General features: G+C 38.6%; 2 protein-coding genes across 11 annotated transcripts in view; one reads left to right on the forward strand and one right to left on the reverse strand.

Annotated features, from left to right (window-relative positions):
- The window catches only part of lrfn1 (leucine rich repeat and fibronectin type III domain containing 1), a 160,336-nt gene extending 156,292 nt beyond the window's left edge, over positions 1-4,044 (forward strand). For all 5 annotated transcript variants that reach the window (XM_071495984.1, XM_071495983.1, XM_071495982.1 and 2 more), the window contains one exon: positions 2,123-4,044. In XM_071495984.1, the coding sequence (XP_071352085.1) occupies positions 2,123-3,023 (901 nt within the window). In that variant the 3' untranslated portion in view covers positions 3,024-4,044. The remainder of the gene's footprint in view (positions 1-2,122) is intronic.
- Positions 4,045-7,959: 3,915 nt separating this feature from the next.
- On the reverse strand, positions 7,960-11,626 carry nkapd1 (NKAP domain containing 1). Of its 6 annotated transcripts, none has more exons than XM_071495995.1 (7): positions 11,533-11,626; positions 11,372-11,397; positions 11,166-11,242; positions 10,206-10,294; positions 9,917-10,051; positions 9,716-9,769; positions 7,960-8,973 (listed from the first exon to the last, which is right to left on the reverse strand). In XM_071495995.1, exons 3-7 carry the CDS (start codon positions 11,232-11,234, stop codon positions 8,520-8,522), a joined length of 801 nt encoding a protein of 266 aa, XP_071352096.1. In that variant the 5' UTR covers positions 11,235-11,242; positions 11,372-11,397; positions 11,533-11,626; the 3' UTR covers positions 7,960-8,519. The 6 variants fall into 6 exon arrangements, with proteins under 6 accessions (XP_071352096.1, XP_071352094.1, XP_071352095.1 ...); XM_071495992.1 differs by having other exon boundaries at positions 7,961-8,973; positions 11,166-11,253; positions 11,533-11,610; XM_071495993.1 differs by having other exon boundaries at positions 11,372-11,608.
- Positions 11,627-12,576: the final 950 nt, after the last annotated feature.

Consider the following 12,576-nt stretch of genomic DNA (forward strand, 5'->3'; position numbering starts at 1 on the left):
GGTTGTCTAATGATAGGCTTGGTTGTAGTGGTGGTGGAAGATGTATTCAGATCATTTACTCACAGTAAGAGAAAGGAGCAGGGCCATGCTATAAAATACTCCTTCACAAGTAAAAGTCCCACATTCAAAATTTTATGACTATTATCAGCATAAAGAACTCATTCTGTAGACAAATGGGGATGAGATGTTATTATACATCACATTATACTTTTTTACGACTGATGCAACAATGCACAGGCAACATTTTGCCATTAAAACTGGTTAGGGTAGAGCTGGTTTTAACTGCTTTGTATTGTGGTTTCCAACCTAGGGGTTGCGGCCCTACAAAGGGTCGCAAGAAAAATCAACAGGGTCATTATTTAAGAAATATTGGACAATTTACCTCTTTGGGCTTCGAACAGTGAATGAAACCATCTGAGAAGTTTAAAGGGGAAATAATTCTTTGGTTAAACTGCTAACAACTCATAGACAAATTCAAAGCCCCCTGTGCTGCAAGGTTCTGATGTTTTTTGTAACTAGCCAAAAAGGTTGGTAAGCCCTGGTTTTCATTTCTAACAGTGCATTGAATTTTATAAACTTATCATGTGTTTTTCATGTAAAATCTTCATCTGAACAATAACTAGTAACCACAGCTATCAGAGTAAAAGTACATTAGTTGCCTCTGAAATTGAATGAACTAGAAGTATCAGAATACTTCAGAAGTACTTGAGTAAATATCTTTAAAAATTACTTTAATTACTTAATTTCCACCACCAAATGTAATTACAGTATCAAATGTAAAAGTACTTGTTTTGGTAAGTGGCCACTGTCACTGTTATATTATTATATTGGTGGATCGTTATTACTGATGTATTAACATGTAAACACTAATGTAGTTAATTGAGGTGGAGCTCATTTTAATTACTTTACTTTTGGTTAGTTTACTCAATAACAAGGTATCAGATTTGACGTTTTTATGATATGTTTGTTTGTAAAATCTTAATCTGAAAAGTAGCTGTAAACTGAATGTAGTAGGTTAGAATTATAACCTAGCATAAAATGAAAATAATACCATAAATTTGTACAAAAAAGTAGAACATGTGTGTTCTTAATCACTTTGTACCACTGCTTGTTTGCAGCAAAGAGAGGAATACAAGCACAAGGGCAATGTGGGCAAGTTTCTCATATAGTAATATGCACTATATGGTAGTTAAATTGCAATGTGTAATATGCGTATGTATGAAGTGCTTACATAGAGAAGAAAAAAAAGGACGAGCTCGCTCTTTTTAAAATGGTGAGTAAAAACTACCATTTGAAAACCTTACTGAAATACTGTTTCAAATATGAGAATAAGCTTAATGTGTTTCTTATGTAACATGGCGCACATAAAGTGAAGCGAGTACACTGAGAAAATACTGCAGGATTTATGCGTTCACGGAGCGAGTTAATAATAGTGGTCGACTTCCTTTTTTTCTTAGGTTTTATCTGATATAATGAGTCCCTCTCCCGTATAATTTTCTCATCCAGTTTAGGCATGGAGCTGGGTGTTGTTTTGTCTTTAGGTGGTACATCATTACCTACAAATGATAACCATCAAAATCTCCCTTTAGGGAAAAGGAACAAGTTTCTAATTATATTAACGCCTATGTTGACCTGAAGACAATGCCTTTACCCTTGTTTTTAGAGTCATGTAATCTTGCAGTTACCAACAAAATGTGACCTTAGGTATTCACACATCATAACTGTCTTCACATCATGCGTCACTTGTCCTGCGGCCAGCAGCTGTTGTGGCATATTCTTTAGACAGTGAGCCACTTCTGCCTTGTTTATCACCATGCAGTTTACCTTTCACTGTCATTTTATACACATACCTAATAGAGCAACCTCTCAGTGCTGTTTTATAATATAACATATTCTCTCTTAAGTCAGCTTTAATGGAGTGTAGCGCTTTTTATGTTTGCCTACCTCAATGAGTAATATTTAATGCTAGAGCTGCGATGGCCCTGTTGTCTTCTTGTTGTATGGAACTGACACCTTTGTGTGATTTAATACACCTTATGCAAATCAGTTTATGTGGGTGTTGTAATTCTGATGATTTAGCCTCGACATCGTCACCACCGCTCCGTATTTCTTTTCTCTGCAGAATGATCCCATCTACCAGTAAGAACTTCTTAATCAATGATCTGGCTGCAGGGCGGGAGTATGACCTTTGTGTGCTGGCGGTTTATGACGACGGCATCACATCATTAACAGCCACACGTGTGGTTGGCTGTGTACAGTTCCACACAGCCAGTGAGGTCAGCCAGTGCCGCTTCATGCACAGCCAGTTCCTGGGAGGCACTATGATCATCATTATTGGCGGTATAATTGTTGCTTCAGTGCTGGTGTTCATCATCATCCTGATGATCCGTTACAAGGCCTACAGCAGCCCAGAGGACGGCAAGACCAAGGTCAGCTCCAGCATGCACTCGCAGACCAACGGCAGCCAGCAACGGCTCCAGCGCTCCACCTCCAAGCAGCCTTCTGACGAGGACCAGCGTGACGCCCAGGCACCAAAAGAGTGCATGGCGCTGGTGCTGAGGGTGGAAAATGAGAAGAAGGAGGATCCAGCAGCCACCACTGCCATCCTGGAGGTGGAGCTGCCTCCACTGACTGTAGACAAGCTGAAGAGAAGAACCAGCCTGGATGCACAGCGCTCTGGTCCCCCGTCTGAGGACACGCAGACAGACAGTAGCCTGACGGGCTCCACCATGTCCCTGTGTCTCATAGGTCCCAATGCTGGCACCAAGGAGGCTCCCAGGCTCAAGGACAAGAAAAGTGCCCTAGCTAACATGGGGTTGCTCCCTAATGAGCTGGCACGAACTAGGCACAGATTCTCGTTTGACGGTGGGGATTACTCCATATTTCAGAGTCATAGTTACCCACGCAGAGCGAGGACGAGGTGGCACAAGTCCACCAACCAGCTCAACGTGGAGTCATCTCCGCTCGCCAACAGGAGAGTTACATTCAGCAGCACCGAGTGGATGCTTGAGAGCACAGTGTGAGGAAAAGCAGCGTAGCTGAAAAACAGCTCAGCCACACACAAACACACACATGTAAAAACACAAATATGTCTACATAACATACAATGCACACTTTTACTGCACACAGCAAACGGTAAACACAAGCACATTTACTTACACATGCAAACTTTCTGTGAGTTGCTGGAGAAGAACACAGTCTCCTTTCATCTTGCCTCCCCATCATACTCCCAGAGAGGTTTGTTGGCCATGTCCTTTCTTTATGCAGCAGTGCCTTATTCTAAAAGATGTACGAATGGAGGATGCTGCTCACTGTAGTCATAAACCTTCCTCTCTATCATTGCCTCCCACCCTGATGATGGGAAGCATTATTTTGGATTTTTAATTTTCTCCTTTTTCTGTGACATGGCAAAGGGGTATGGCATCTGGATGTGACTGTTGAATTGTTTTAAAAAACAAAACAAAGAAAAAAAAAACTTCATCATAACTGTAAAGTGAACAGCCAGGTATCCTGTTATGTCAATCATGTTTTGGGTTCTTTCAAAAAAAAAAAAAAAAAACATTTGCACAGAAGACACGAGATACAAGGACAAGTATCACCACCAGTCTATACAATAATAATAAGTAAAAAAAAAAAAAAAAAGAACAGAATTTTACACATGCCGATTTCTAATGTTAGCATAAAGAGGATGGACCTGGAAACCTGCTGTGGATTCCTCTTCGGCAGTCGGACTTTATGATGTTAAATAGGTATTGTCCCAGATGTGACTGTATATTAATCGGTACTGTATCTGGCTGGTCTAGATAAAAAGACAACAAACAAAAAAGACATATATAAGTATATTAAAACATTGGTGTATGTGTACTAACTATGTAAGTAAGTAAGTCATATGTCACATGACTTTTTACAAAGCATTTGGGTGTTGGCTGCAAGTTTTTACATTAAAAACCTGTGTCATCACACCTCTCCCTATTTAGTATGTCAAAGTTTGGACCATTTATCCCCTCACGAAGGGTATTAAATTTTTTGTGTGGGTTAACTGTGTAAATGGCGTTTCCTTCTTGTGCTTCAAGAGCAGCAATATGTGTCCACTGCAGGGAGGGACACACAAATAGAGATGATAAATATTTAATGTTCTGAGTACTATTTATAAGGCCTCTGTGAAAGCTGCGCGACGGCCGTGGAGCAGAGTGGGGTGTGGGACGACGAGGGACGTGATAACTGGACATTGTGATGCTGAATTCAAATGCAGCCAGCTGTTTGAAACAAGGGTGTAACATCAGTTGCTGACCACTCGGGGGAGACAAAGCCCTGTATGGTTCCTAATGACTTGCAGACTGCAGCGAAGATGCATTAATAACCATGTTAAGCAGAAATGTGTTGCATCCGGGGGTTAAGGTTCAGTTTTTATTAATCTCTAATTCTGAATTGTCTGAAGGCTTAGATTTTGAAAAGGGGTTAAGATTTTACTCTAACCCCCCCTATTTAGCATTTATAAACAGTACTGTATGTAAACACTTAAATAATTTATGAATAGCTATAATATAGTTGAGAGCCGATAACTCCTCTTGTGAAGCATCCATTATTGGTGAATAACGGATATTTAATAACACATGTGTAACACCACTATAATCATAATTAATGACATATAATCAAAAGACACGTTGTAGTTGTCTCCATTCATAAATATTATGTCCTACTATCTGCTTACAATTATCTTATAGTGTGTTATAAAGCATTTTTATGTATGATGTACTGCCTATAAATGCTTTAGATGGTGGTTGAAAAGTTGACATGACTGTGGGAAAGGATACGATCAGGGTGGATGAGGGATATTTGTTCGCTGCTACAGAAACCACCCTCTTCTTCTGATTACAGCTTCTTAGATCAGGCTGAGATCAAACAGAGTTGCGTGGACAGCAGAGAGACAAAACATCGGAGCATAGAGATAAGTCACACTGGAGGTTTTAATTCCTCCTCAATTTGCATCCTCAGTGACGGAGAGGAATGAGTCGAAGAACGGGGTCATCTCTTTTTCCTTTCTCCTCATCACACTTAACCAGCTTTTGGCCAAAACCATTCACTTTTCACATAACCTGAAATATTGTTTTTCCAGCTAGAAGAAGGTTTAACTTCAGTGTGTAAATGCTAAGCTGTCAATTTGTGGTACACACATTTTTCAACTCTTGTCTATCTCCTCAATTAATGCTGATGCTTTCCAGTCTCCTATCTGTAAACATAATTAAACTATAAATCTGCTTAGGTAGAAGGAGGATGAGACCTCACCCAGGCTCCAAAATCGTCCCGGACAGCCAAAGTGGTGAACACTTGGAATAGAGCAAAGTGTGTTATGTCTCATCAGCAGTTCTGTGTGGCCCCTGAAGACCCCACTGCATGGTAACGTGTTTGTAAAGTTCAGTCTGAACCTGGTTGAGTAAGTATAAAATGTAAAGACTTGTCCATGTTAACCATGGTACCGGCTCTAAAATATCACTGCTTTTCTCATCCAACTATATTCCAGCTGTGCTGAGGTTCGCGCTGATGCAAATTTGTATCAGTTTTTTTCTGATTAATTTCATGCACATACACTTCACACTTTAATATGATACCTGCAAAAAATAACACCTGTACTCTCACTTAAGCAATATTTCGATTCCAGTTAGATCTTTGTTCTGGTTTGCCTTGAACATAAATGTGATGTTTGTAGACACTTCATTTTAACACTGCTTTTAACACACGTTGCATTTGAAATATTAGTTATCATTTCTGGGAGCTTTTTTTTTTTTTCTCAGCAGTGTAATCTGAAAAAGTAAATCGAGACACATTGTATAGTTTCTGTGGAGAGAGAAATTCTCCAACCAAATCAAACTGTTCAAACTGTGAATCACTATTTTGATCATTGTGGAAACTGCTCATCTAAACCATTTGAGATGACTTGCAGTAATAGATATTTGCAAAAGAATCACATCTCATATTGTTGAGTTGCACAGATACATTTACTATTTATTATGCAGCAGGATACAAAGCAGAAAAAATTCTATTTGATTTTAATTTCAAAACAAGACTATGAGTCCACCTTCATGGTACTGGTCCTTCATGGTTGTCCTTTTTACCACTTTACCATGTAAACTGTCTTGGTTTAGGAAGAAAGCAAGAAAGCACCATTTGCTAATAAGCACTAAACACAAAATCAGACGACCAAAGTTACAACAATTCACTCTGAGGGCGACATGAGTGTCCACACAAAATTTCATGGCAGTCCATGCAATATTTGTTGAGCTGTTGCCAATCCATCTAGTAGTTGTAAAGATATTTCAGTCTGGATAAACGTGATGGACCAGCAGACCAATACTGAAATCGTCAGGGTCAAAAATGATTTGTTATTGTATGAATAAATTGGATAGATGTATGCGGCTATTGAAAAACATTAAATTATGAATTTTGCCCTATTGCCAGACGCTTATTAACCCAGACTGTGTTTTTAAAAACCTCTGTCAACAATGATTTGACCAGCTGAATTTCATCTGCTTTTTTCCACTTCCAAGATTTGGGCAGTTGCAGCCAAGCTCCACACAGCCCACTCTCTGCTGCTTAGAGAGAACACTTAGCCTATTGACACAGACTCTGCAAGTGCTTCGGGCGTTTGTAGCACACACACACTTTCAAAATGGATTACCAACACTTCCTTCAGCATCAGATTATCTAAAAATTCCCAGATGACACAGGCCCTCTACTTGTTACCCAGTTTATTTAGACTTTTGACTCAAAAAAATACTATTACAAATGTAGTGTGACGAAACTGAAACTGACCAGCGACAGAGAAGATTGTGTTGATTTGGTTTCAACTGTGCAGTTTGAGAGTGTAGTGTTGAATTTGTATGCTCAAGGCTGTTTTTGGTGTCATTCAATCTTTTTCTCAGGCATTAAATTCCATCAATGTGCTAGATTCCCTAAGCAATAACACCTTTCAGGGGATGGCACTCTACTGCTTTTCAGTGCAGACCTGGATCACTGAGTGCTCGTCGACTAGCTTAGCAGTCAAAGAGCACTTCCACAAATCTCGACATTTATTCACTTTGATCAGGAGTAGCAGCTTATTAAGGTGTATCTTCTGCCTCTTGAATAGATGTGCGTGTTCACACTGGGCTGGGACTGCAGTGACATTTCTGATCCATTATAGCCTACGGAGAGGAAACCAACCTCTGTTTTATTTCTTTACAAACAGCATGACAAATCAAAAATTTAACAAGACCTCAAACTGCAAATGTAATTTTTTTTTTGTATGCCAGAGGTTATTTCAAAGTATTCAAGTATGAATTATTAACTCAGTCATCTAGACTTCCACTGCCGTCTCATTACATTGCTTTATTTGACCCCTAAATTGTGTGAATGTTCTAAACTGACAGAATCAGAGCAGACAGGTGGAAACTGTGGTTCTCATATTTATACTGTAATATGTCAAATAAAAGTGTCATATCTATGACACATGGTTTAACATGTATAATCATCTCTTTGAAAGGATAAAGCTGGCAATATTCGGTTTTTGTTATTGTCAACAAATCCCATGAAAACATCAAAACCAACAGTGCTGGTCCATCCCTTGCCACTGTCTGACTTCTGTACCTTTTATGTGACACTTGGCCCTGAACCATGTAAATCTTTTAAAAGGGTCATAATATATAGATTTAGTTTTAAAAGAATAGGCTAAATAATTAATAATCCTATAACCACTGTGCAGTGTGGTTTTAAGCAAACATTACTTATACAGGAGGAAACTGTGCATTTGTCAGGGACTATTTTCGCTGGGGATCGATACACATTTCGTGCTCAGATCTTCAGTATACTGACTGTACTTGTCACCCAGTCCAACAGTGCAACTTGATGTGTTTTCAGTAATTTCTGAACAATAAGTGTCTTTAGCACAGTTATCCTTTAGAAAATAAATACAATATATTCCACAAAAACAATTTTAGAATGCAGAAAAATAGATGTTTATTTTTCACCCTGACAATGTGCTGCATACAAATATTAAAATTTACAAAACTAAAAAAACATGATTAAAACCAAATGCACATTCTATCATAACCAATGACGAAAGTTGCATAATTTTACAGTTTTTTTTTCTTAAATAAAATACAAAACAGTAAACAATAAAAAACAGGTCAAATGGTCTCCACATTAGGCTGAAGCCTGTGGTGAGAGTCAGTGATCAATCAATGAGCCTGCAGTCCAGAGAATTCATGAGGCAGGTGGTGGATACCCCACCACCTACTCTTCACGCTGGCTGCTGCCTGCACTGCTGTACAATATGCTTCAAGCCACTGCAGAGGTGATGAGATATAGCTACACAGAACGCCCACAGTGAGGGCCGACAGCACAGGCTTGTTGATGTCTAACAAAGTACAATACAGAATGGCCCTGCAGAGAAAAGCCCTCTGTTCAGTTAGGGGGAACAAAGGAGTCTGCAGTAGTTTCCCTGTTCATTACCTGAGTTGTGTGTTAGTCCACATCTTTGTATCTCAGTCAGCAGAACTATCACCCGAGCTCTCCTCACCAGTCGCTTTCCAGTTTTTCCTCCTCTTCTTATTTGAGTTTTGCCCTGAGTCTGAGTCTTTGTGGGAGTCTTGTTTTCGCTTTTTGCGGCTGTGAGTCCGTCTTTCCCTTTCTCTGTCACCACGTTTCTCTGAGCTGCTGTCGTCATCTCTCCCTTTGGTTTTTGCACTTTTCTTGTCTTTATGATGACTTTTAGTTTTTTTTTTCCTCTGCTTGTCTTTGGTAACGCTGCTGTCATCACTGCTTTCATCACTGCTTGAACACTTAGCTTTCTTTCGCTTCACTTCTTCGTGTTTCTTCTTTTTCTTTTTCTTCTTTCGAGAGGACTTTTTGGAGTGTTTTGATAAGCTTTCTTCTGTGTCAGACTTGGCCTTTTTCATTTTGTGATGCCCGATCTTCTTTGTAGCTCTGTGTTTTTCACTGAAAAAACAAATTGAACAAAATAAATGAAGGCTAGACAGAGCATTAGGGGGATTTAAGGTGTGAAATTATGAGGAGGAATCCACCAATTTTACTCATAAAGATCATTTTACTTTTCATTGGAGTACTACTCACCCCATGAAAAGTTGTATAAGTCTGAAAAAAATTTATCCTTCATGGTGTCATCAGGGTTATCTCAGCTTTGGCTTGGAGCTTAATTTTTTTTTAACAGAAACACAATAGCATGAAGTTTAAAAGACATGGCATTTACCAGGCAGGACTAAATGCCACCTTGTCACACGGGATAAATAGTAGAGATGTAAAAGCTTCCCATGTTAATGACCGCAAGCTTTCACCTTATATATTCAATATGGGTTTAAATACACCGTCTATGGTCATTGGTTGAGGTGAGGAGGGTGTGTATTTGTCTTGTCGGAAACTCATAACTACAATAACTGATGTGACATGAACACAACATAGCTAATAAAAGATGCTCTCAAGCTGCATTATGGGAAGTGTATGATCCAGATTTTGTGGCACTTGACCCACACTGGAGACTAAAAGTCAGAATATCTCGACTCTGCCGCATCAAGTCTTTTTATTTAAATATTTATTTTGTGTGATCCTCGGTTTGATTAAAGTGCAGTGCTAAATCACTGGATTGCACCTTTAAAACCAAGTTTCACACGTAGCTCAGTTATTATCTGTGGCTTTATTGGTGCAGTGCTGCATTTTTGCTTACCTATCACTTTCAAACTCCTCAGGATACAGCTCTTTGAAGCCACTATGTCCCCACCTGTGTTCGGAGCAGAAAAAATTAAAATGTAGATGTATCAATCTTGTATGTCATTTGTTTTCAAATGTTGGGTTCTTCTCATCATTTTCCAGTAGTACATAAATACTTAAAATGTATTGAAAAAGAGGATTAGACCATATACTGTACCTGTCAGGATCTTTGGCCTCAAATTCATACAGTTTGCGAGTGTAGTATCGAGCCTCTCTGTCGTCATGTTCAGAGACTCGCTCTCTGCTTCGACTCAGGTCTCTAGCTTCATCTCGATCACAGTGCATACGTCCCCTGGAACACAACCACTACTGATAAATCAGCAAGCCAACATACAGTAACGGCTCTCTAAAGTGAGAGCTACATTATGAGATATAGTTCCAAATGAGCTTTGGTGTCTCTTGTGTACAGGTGGCTCAAATTAAACAGGGACATCCACTGTTCCTACCTCACACACACTGGATCTGAAAAATGTTTGCCGTGAGACGTTTGGACCTCCCAGCCTCGCATTTTCCACATCTCCATCTCCTCCTGGATCTAGAGTGGGTCGACAACAGTAAGTACATTAAAAACTGCCCAGACACACACACTAACTGTTTAATCTGAATTTACAGAAAGCAAAGGTATATTGGATTTAAATATTTACAGAGGTTGTGCACATTCCTCAACACTTGTGGGTAAAGAAAAATCCTGCAAATAAGTTTGTGTACATGTTCAAGGCTGCTAAATATTAAGTATCACTAACTTACAATTTTAGTTTAGCTTATTTATAGAATAAAACCTCTCTTGAGCCATCACTTACAAAGACATCATCAATACCATATCATGAGAGATATGAGACCATCCAGGCATTGCATGGGCATGAACATGAACAGTTGCTCTTTGCTCCAGCTCATACAACTTATTAGAGATTGAACATCTCATTTTTTTAAGTCATTGGGCAGAAAATCGGCAACTGTTTTGATAATCATTTAAGTGATTATTTTAAGTATAACTTTACCCAGAAACAGTACCCAATCCCAGTTTATACAATGCCCTGATTTGCTGCATTTCTTTGTTTTATATGACAGTAAACCAAATAATTTTGGGTGTCAAAGTGTTAGAAAACAAAAAAATTTGAAGACAATACTTTAGGTTTTAAGAGATTGTAACGAGAACTTTACACAATTTTCTCAAAAATGTTTTCGTTACTTAGTCTACCCTCATGCACGCAAATGCAACAAACATCAGCTCAAACATCTTTAAAAAATTTCATACACTTACATCAAGTCCTTTCTAAATAAGTCTCAACAAAAACTGATCATTATGATTTTCGTGAAGACAAGATAGTTTTACCCAGTTATACCAAATAACCCGATAACTGACTGTTTTTCTTACTTATCATACAAACACATGAACTCAAACGCACCTTGTTGTGGGCATCTGTGTGGCGGATTACATTCCTCAGTAAGGTCTTCCCCATCGACTGCTTTGACATGGCGACACCTGACAAGAGGCTAATGTAAGTAATGGACGGACAAAACAAGTGGTTGGTTAATCAACCTTAAAATAGGCAGGAAAAACAGCTTCTCTTCTACATACGCGATAGCTGTACGAAGCTAAACGAAGACTCACCTGTTAGCCTAGCCCGCTAGCTAACACTGTCGAATAATCGGATGCACAATTAAGATTTAAGTAACAGGCCTAAGAATTAACTTGTATCCGCTCCGGACAACATAACACTACTACTTGAAGTACATTTTAACCACTATTTCCGAAATGTGTACAAACTGTACCTCTCCAAAACGAGTAGCATTCAAGGGGACCAAAACCAAAACGCAGCTCAGTCTCTACCGGTACTTCCGCCTTTTTCCAAACCTAACGTTAACGTAAGCCTACGTCACTGCACGTTTGAAAAATCTGTGCTGTGATTGGTCCAACGGTACACCAGCTTGGGAGTAGTCAACAAATTGTAAGGGTTATATCAATGATATGGACTGTTTGTTTTTTTTAATATGAATCAATAAAATGGTTAGTATTTGTTTTACTGTACTTCTAAAATCAACAACTAATTAGCAATGTTTTATATACTGACTCAAATGGCTCACTCAGTGAAATGGATACTAGTGCTGATGGTCCCACTGAGAACACCTAAGTAAAAGTACCAAGATAACAATGTAATGTTACTCCCAGTAAAACGTAAGTCAAACAGGAAGTGTTACTTACAAGAACAAAAGTATGAGCATCAAAATATACTTGAAGTCCAAAAAAGTGAAAGTACTTATTACACAGAATTTCCCATTTCAAAGTAATGTAACTATATTATATTATTGGGTTAAAATTATGGATGCATTAAAGTCTTTTACAAATATTAATACTATAACAGATAATAGTAGATATTTATTTGTTGCTGACAGTTTCACTAAGTGTGAGGAGAGGTATGCTATATAAACACTTCCGGACAGACCAAAATGTCTAATTTTCAATGTCTACATGTTAGTAACTCAAGATATATGAACAGGAGATAAAACCATTTTTGAGTTCTTTGAAGTGTGATTGCAGGTCTAGATTAGTTGTTTCCCTCTTAGCTTAAAATGCAAAAAATAAATACTATTAAATAAAAATACCAATGAAAGTAATATAAGTTTACAAAAGGTATGCCATCATATCTCCCTGCTTCCAGTCTTTGTACTTTGTGCTTAGCTAGGCATGACCTGGCTTGATTTCCTGCATATCTCACCACATACATTAGCTACACCACCCCAGGCAACCAATGTACTCTAATGCAAAGTCCTCAGAGTGGCACACAGGATGATATAGTAAAAAATATAAAATGTATT

This window comes from Trachinotus anak, unplaced genomic scaffold (assembly GCF_046630095.1).
Source record: "Trachinotus anak isolate AG129_WGS33_773 ecotype Australia unplaced genomic scaffold, CSIRO_AGI_Tana_v1 ptg000014l, whole genome shotgun sequence".
Lineage (NCBI taxonomy): Eukaryota > Metazoa > Chordata > Actinopteri > Carangiformes > Carangidae > Trachinotus > Trachinotus anak.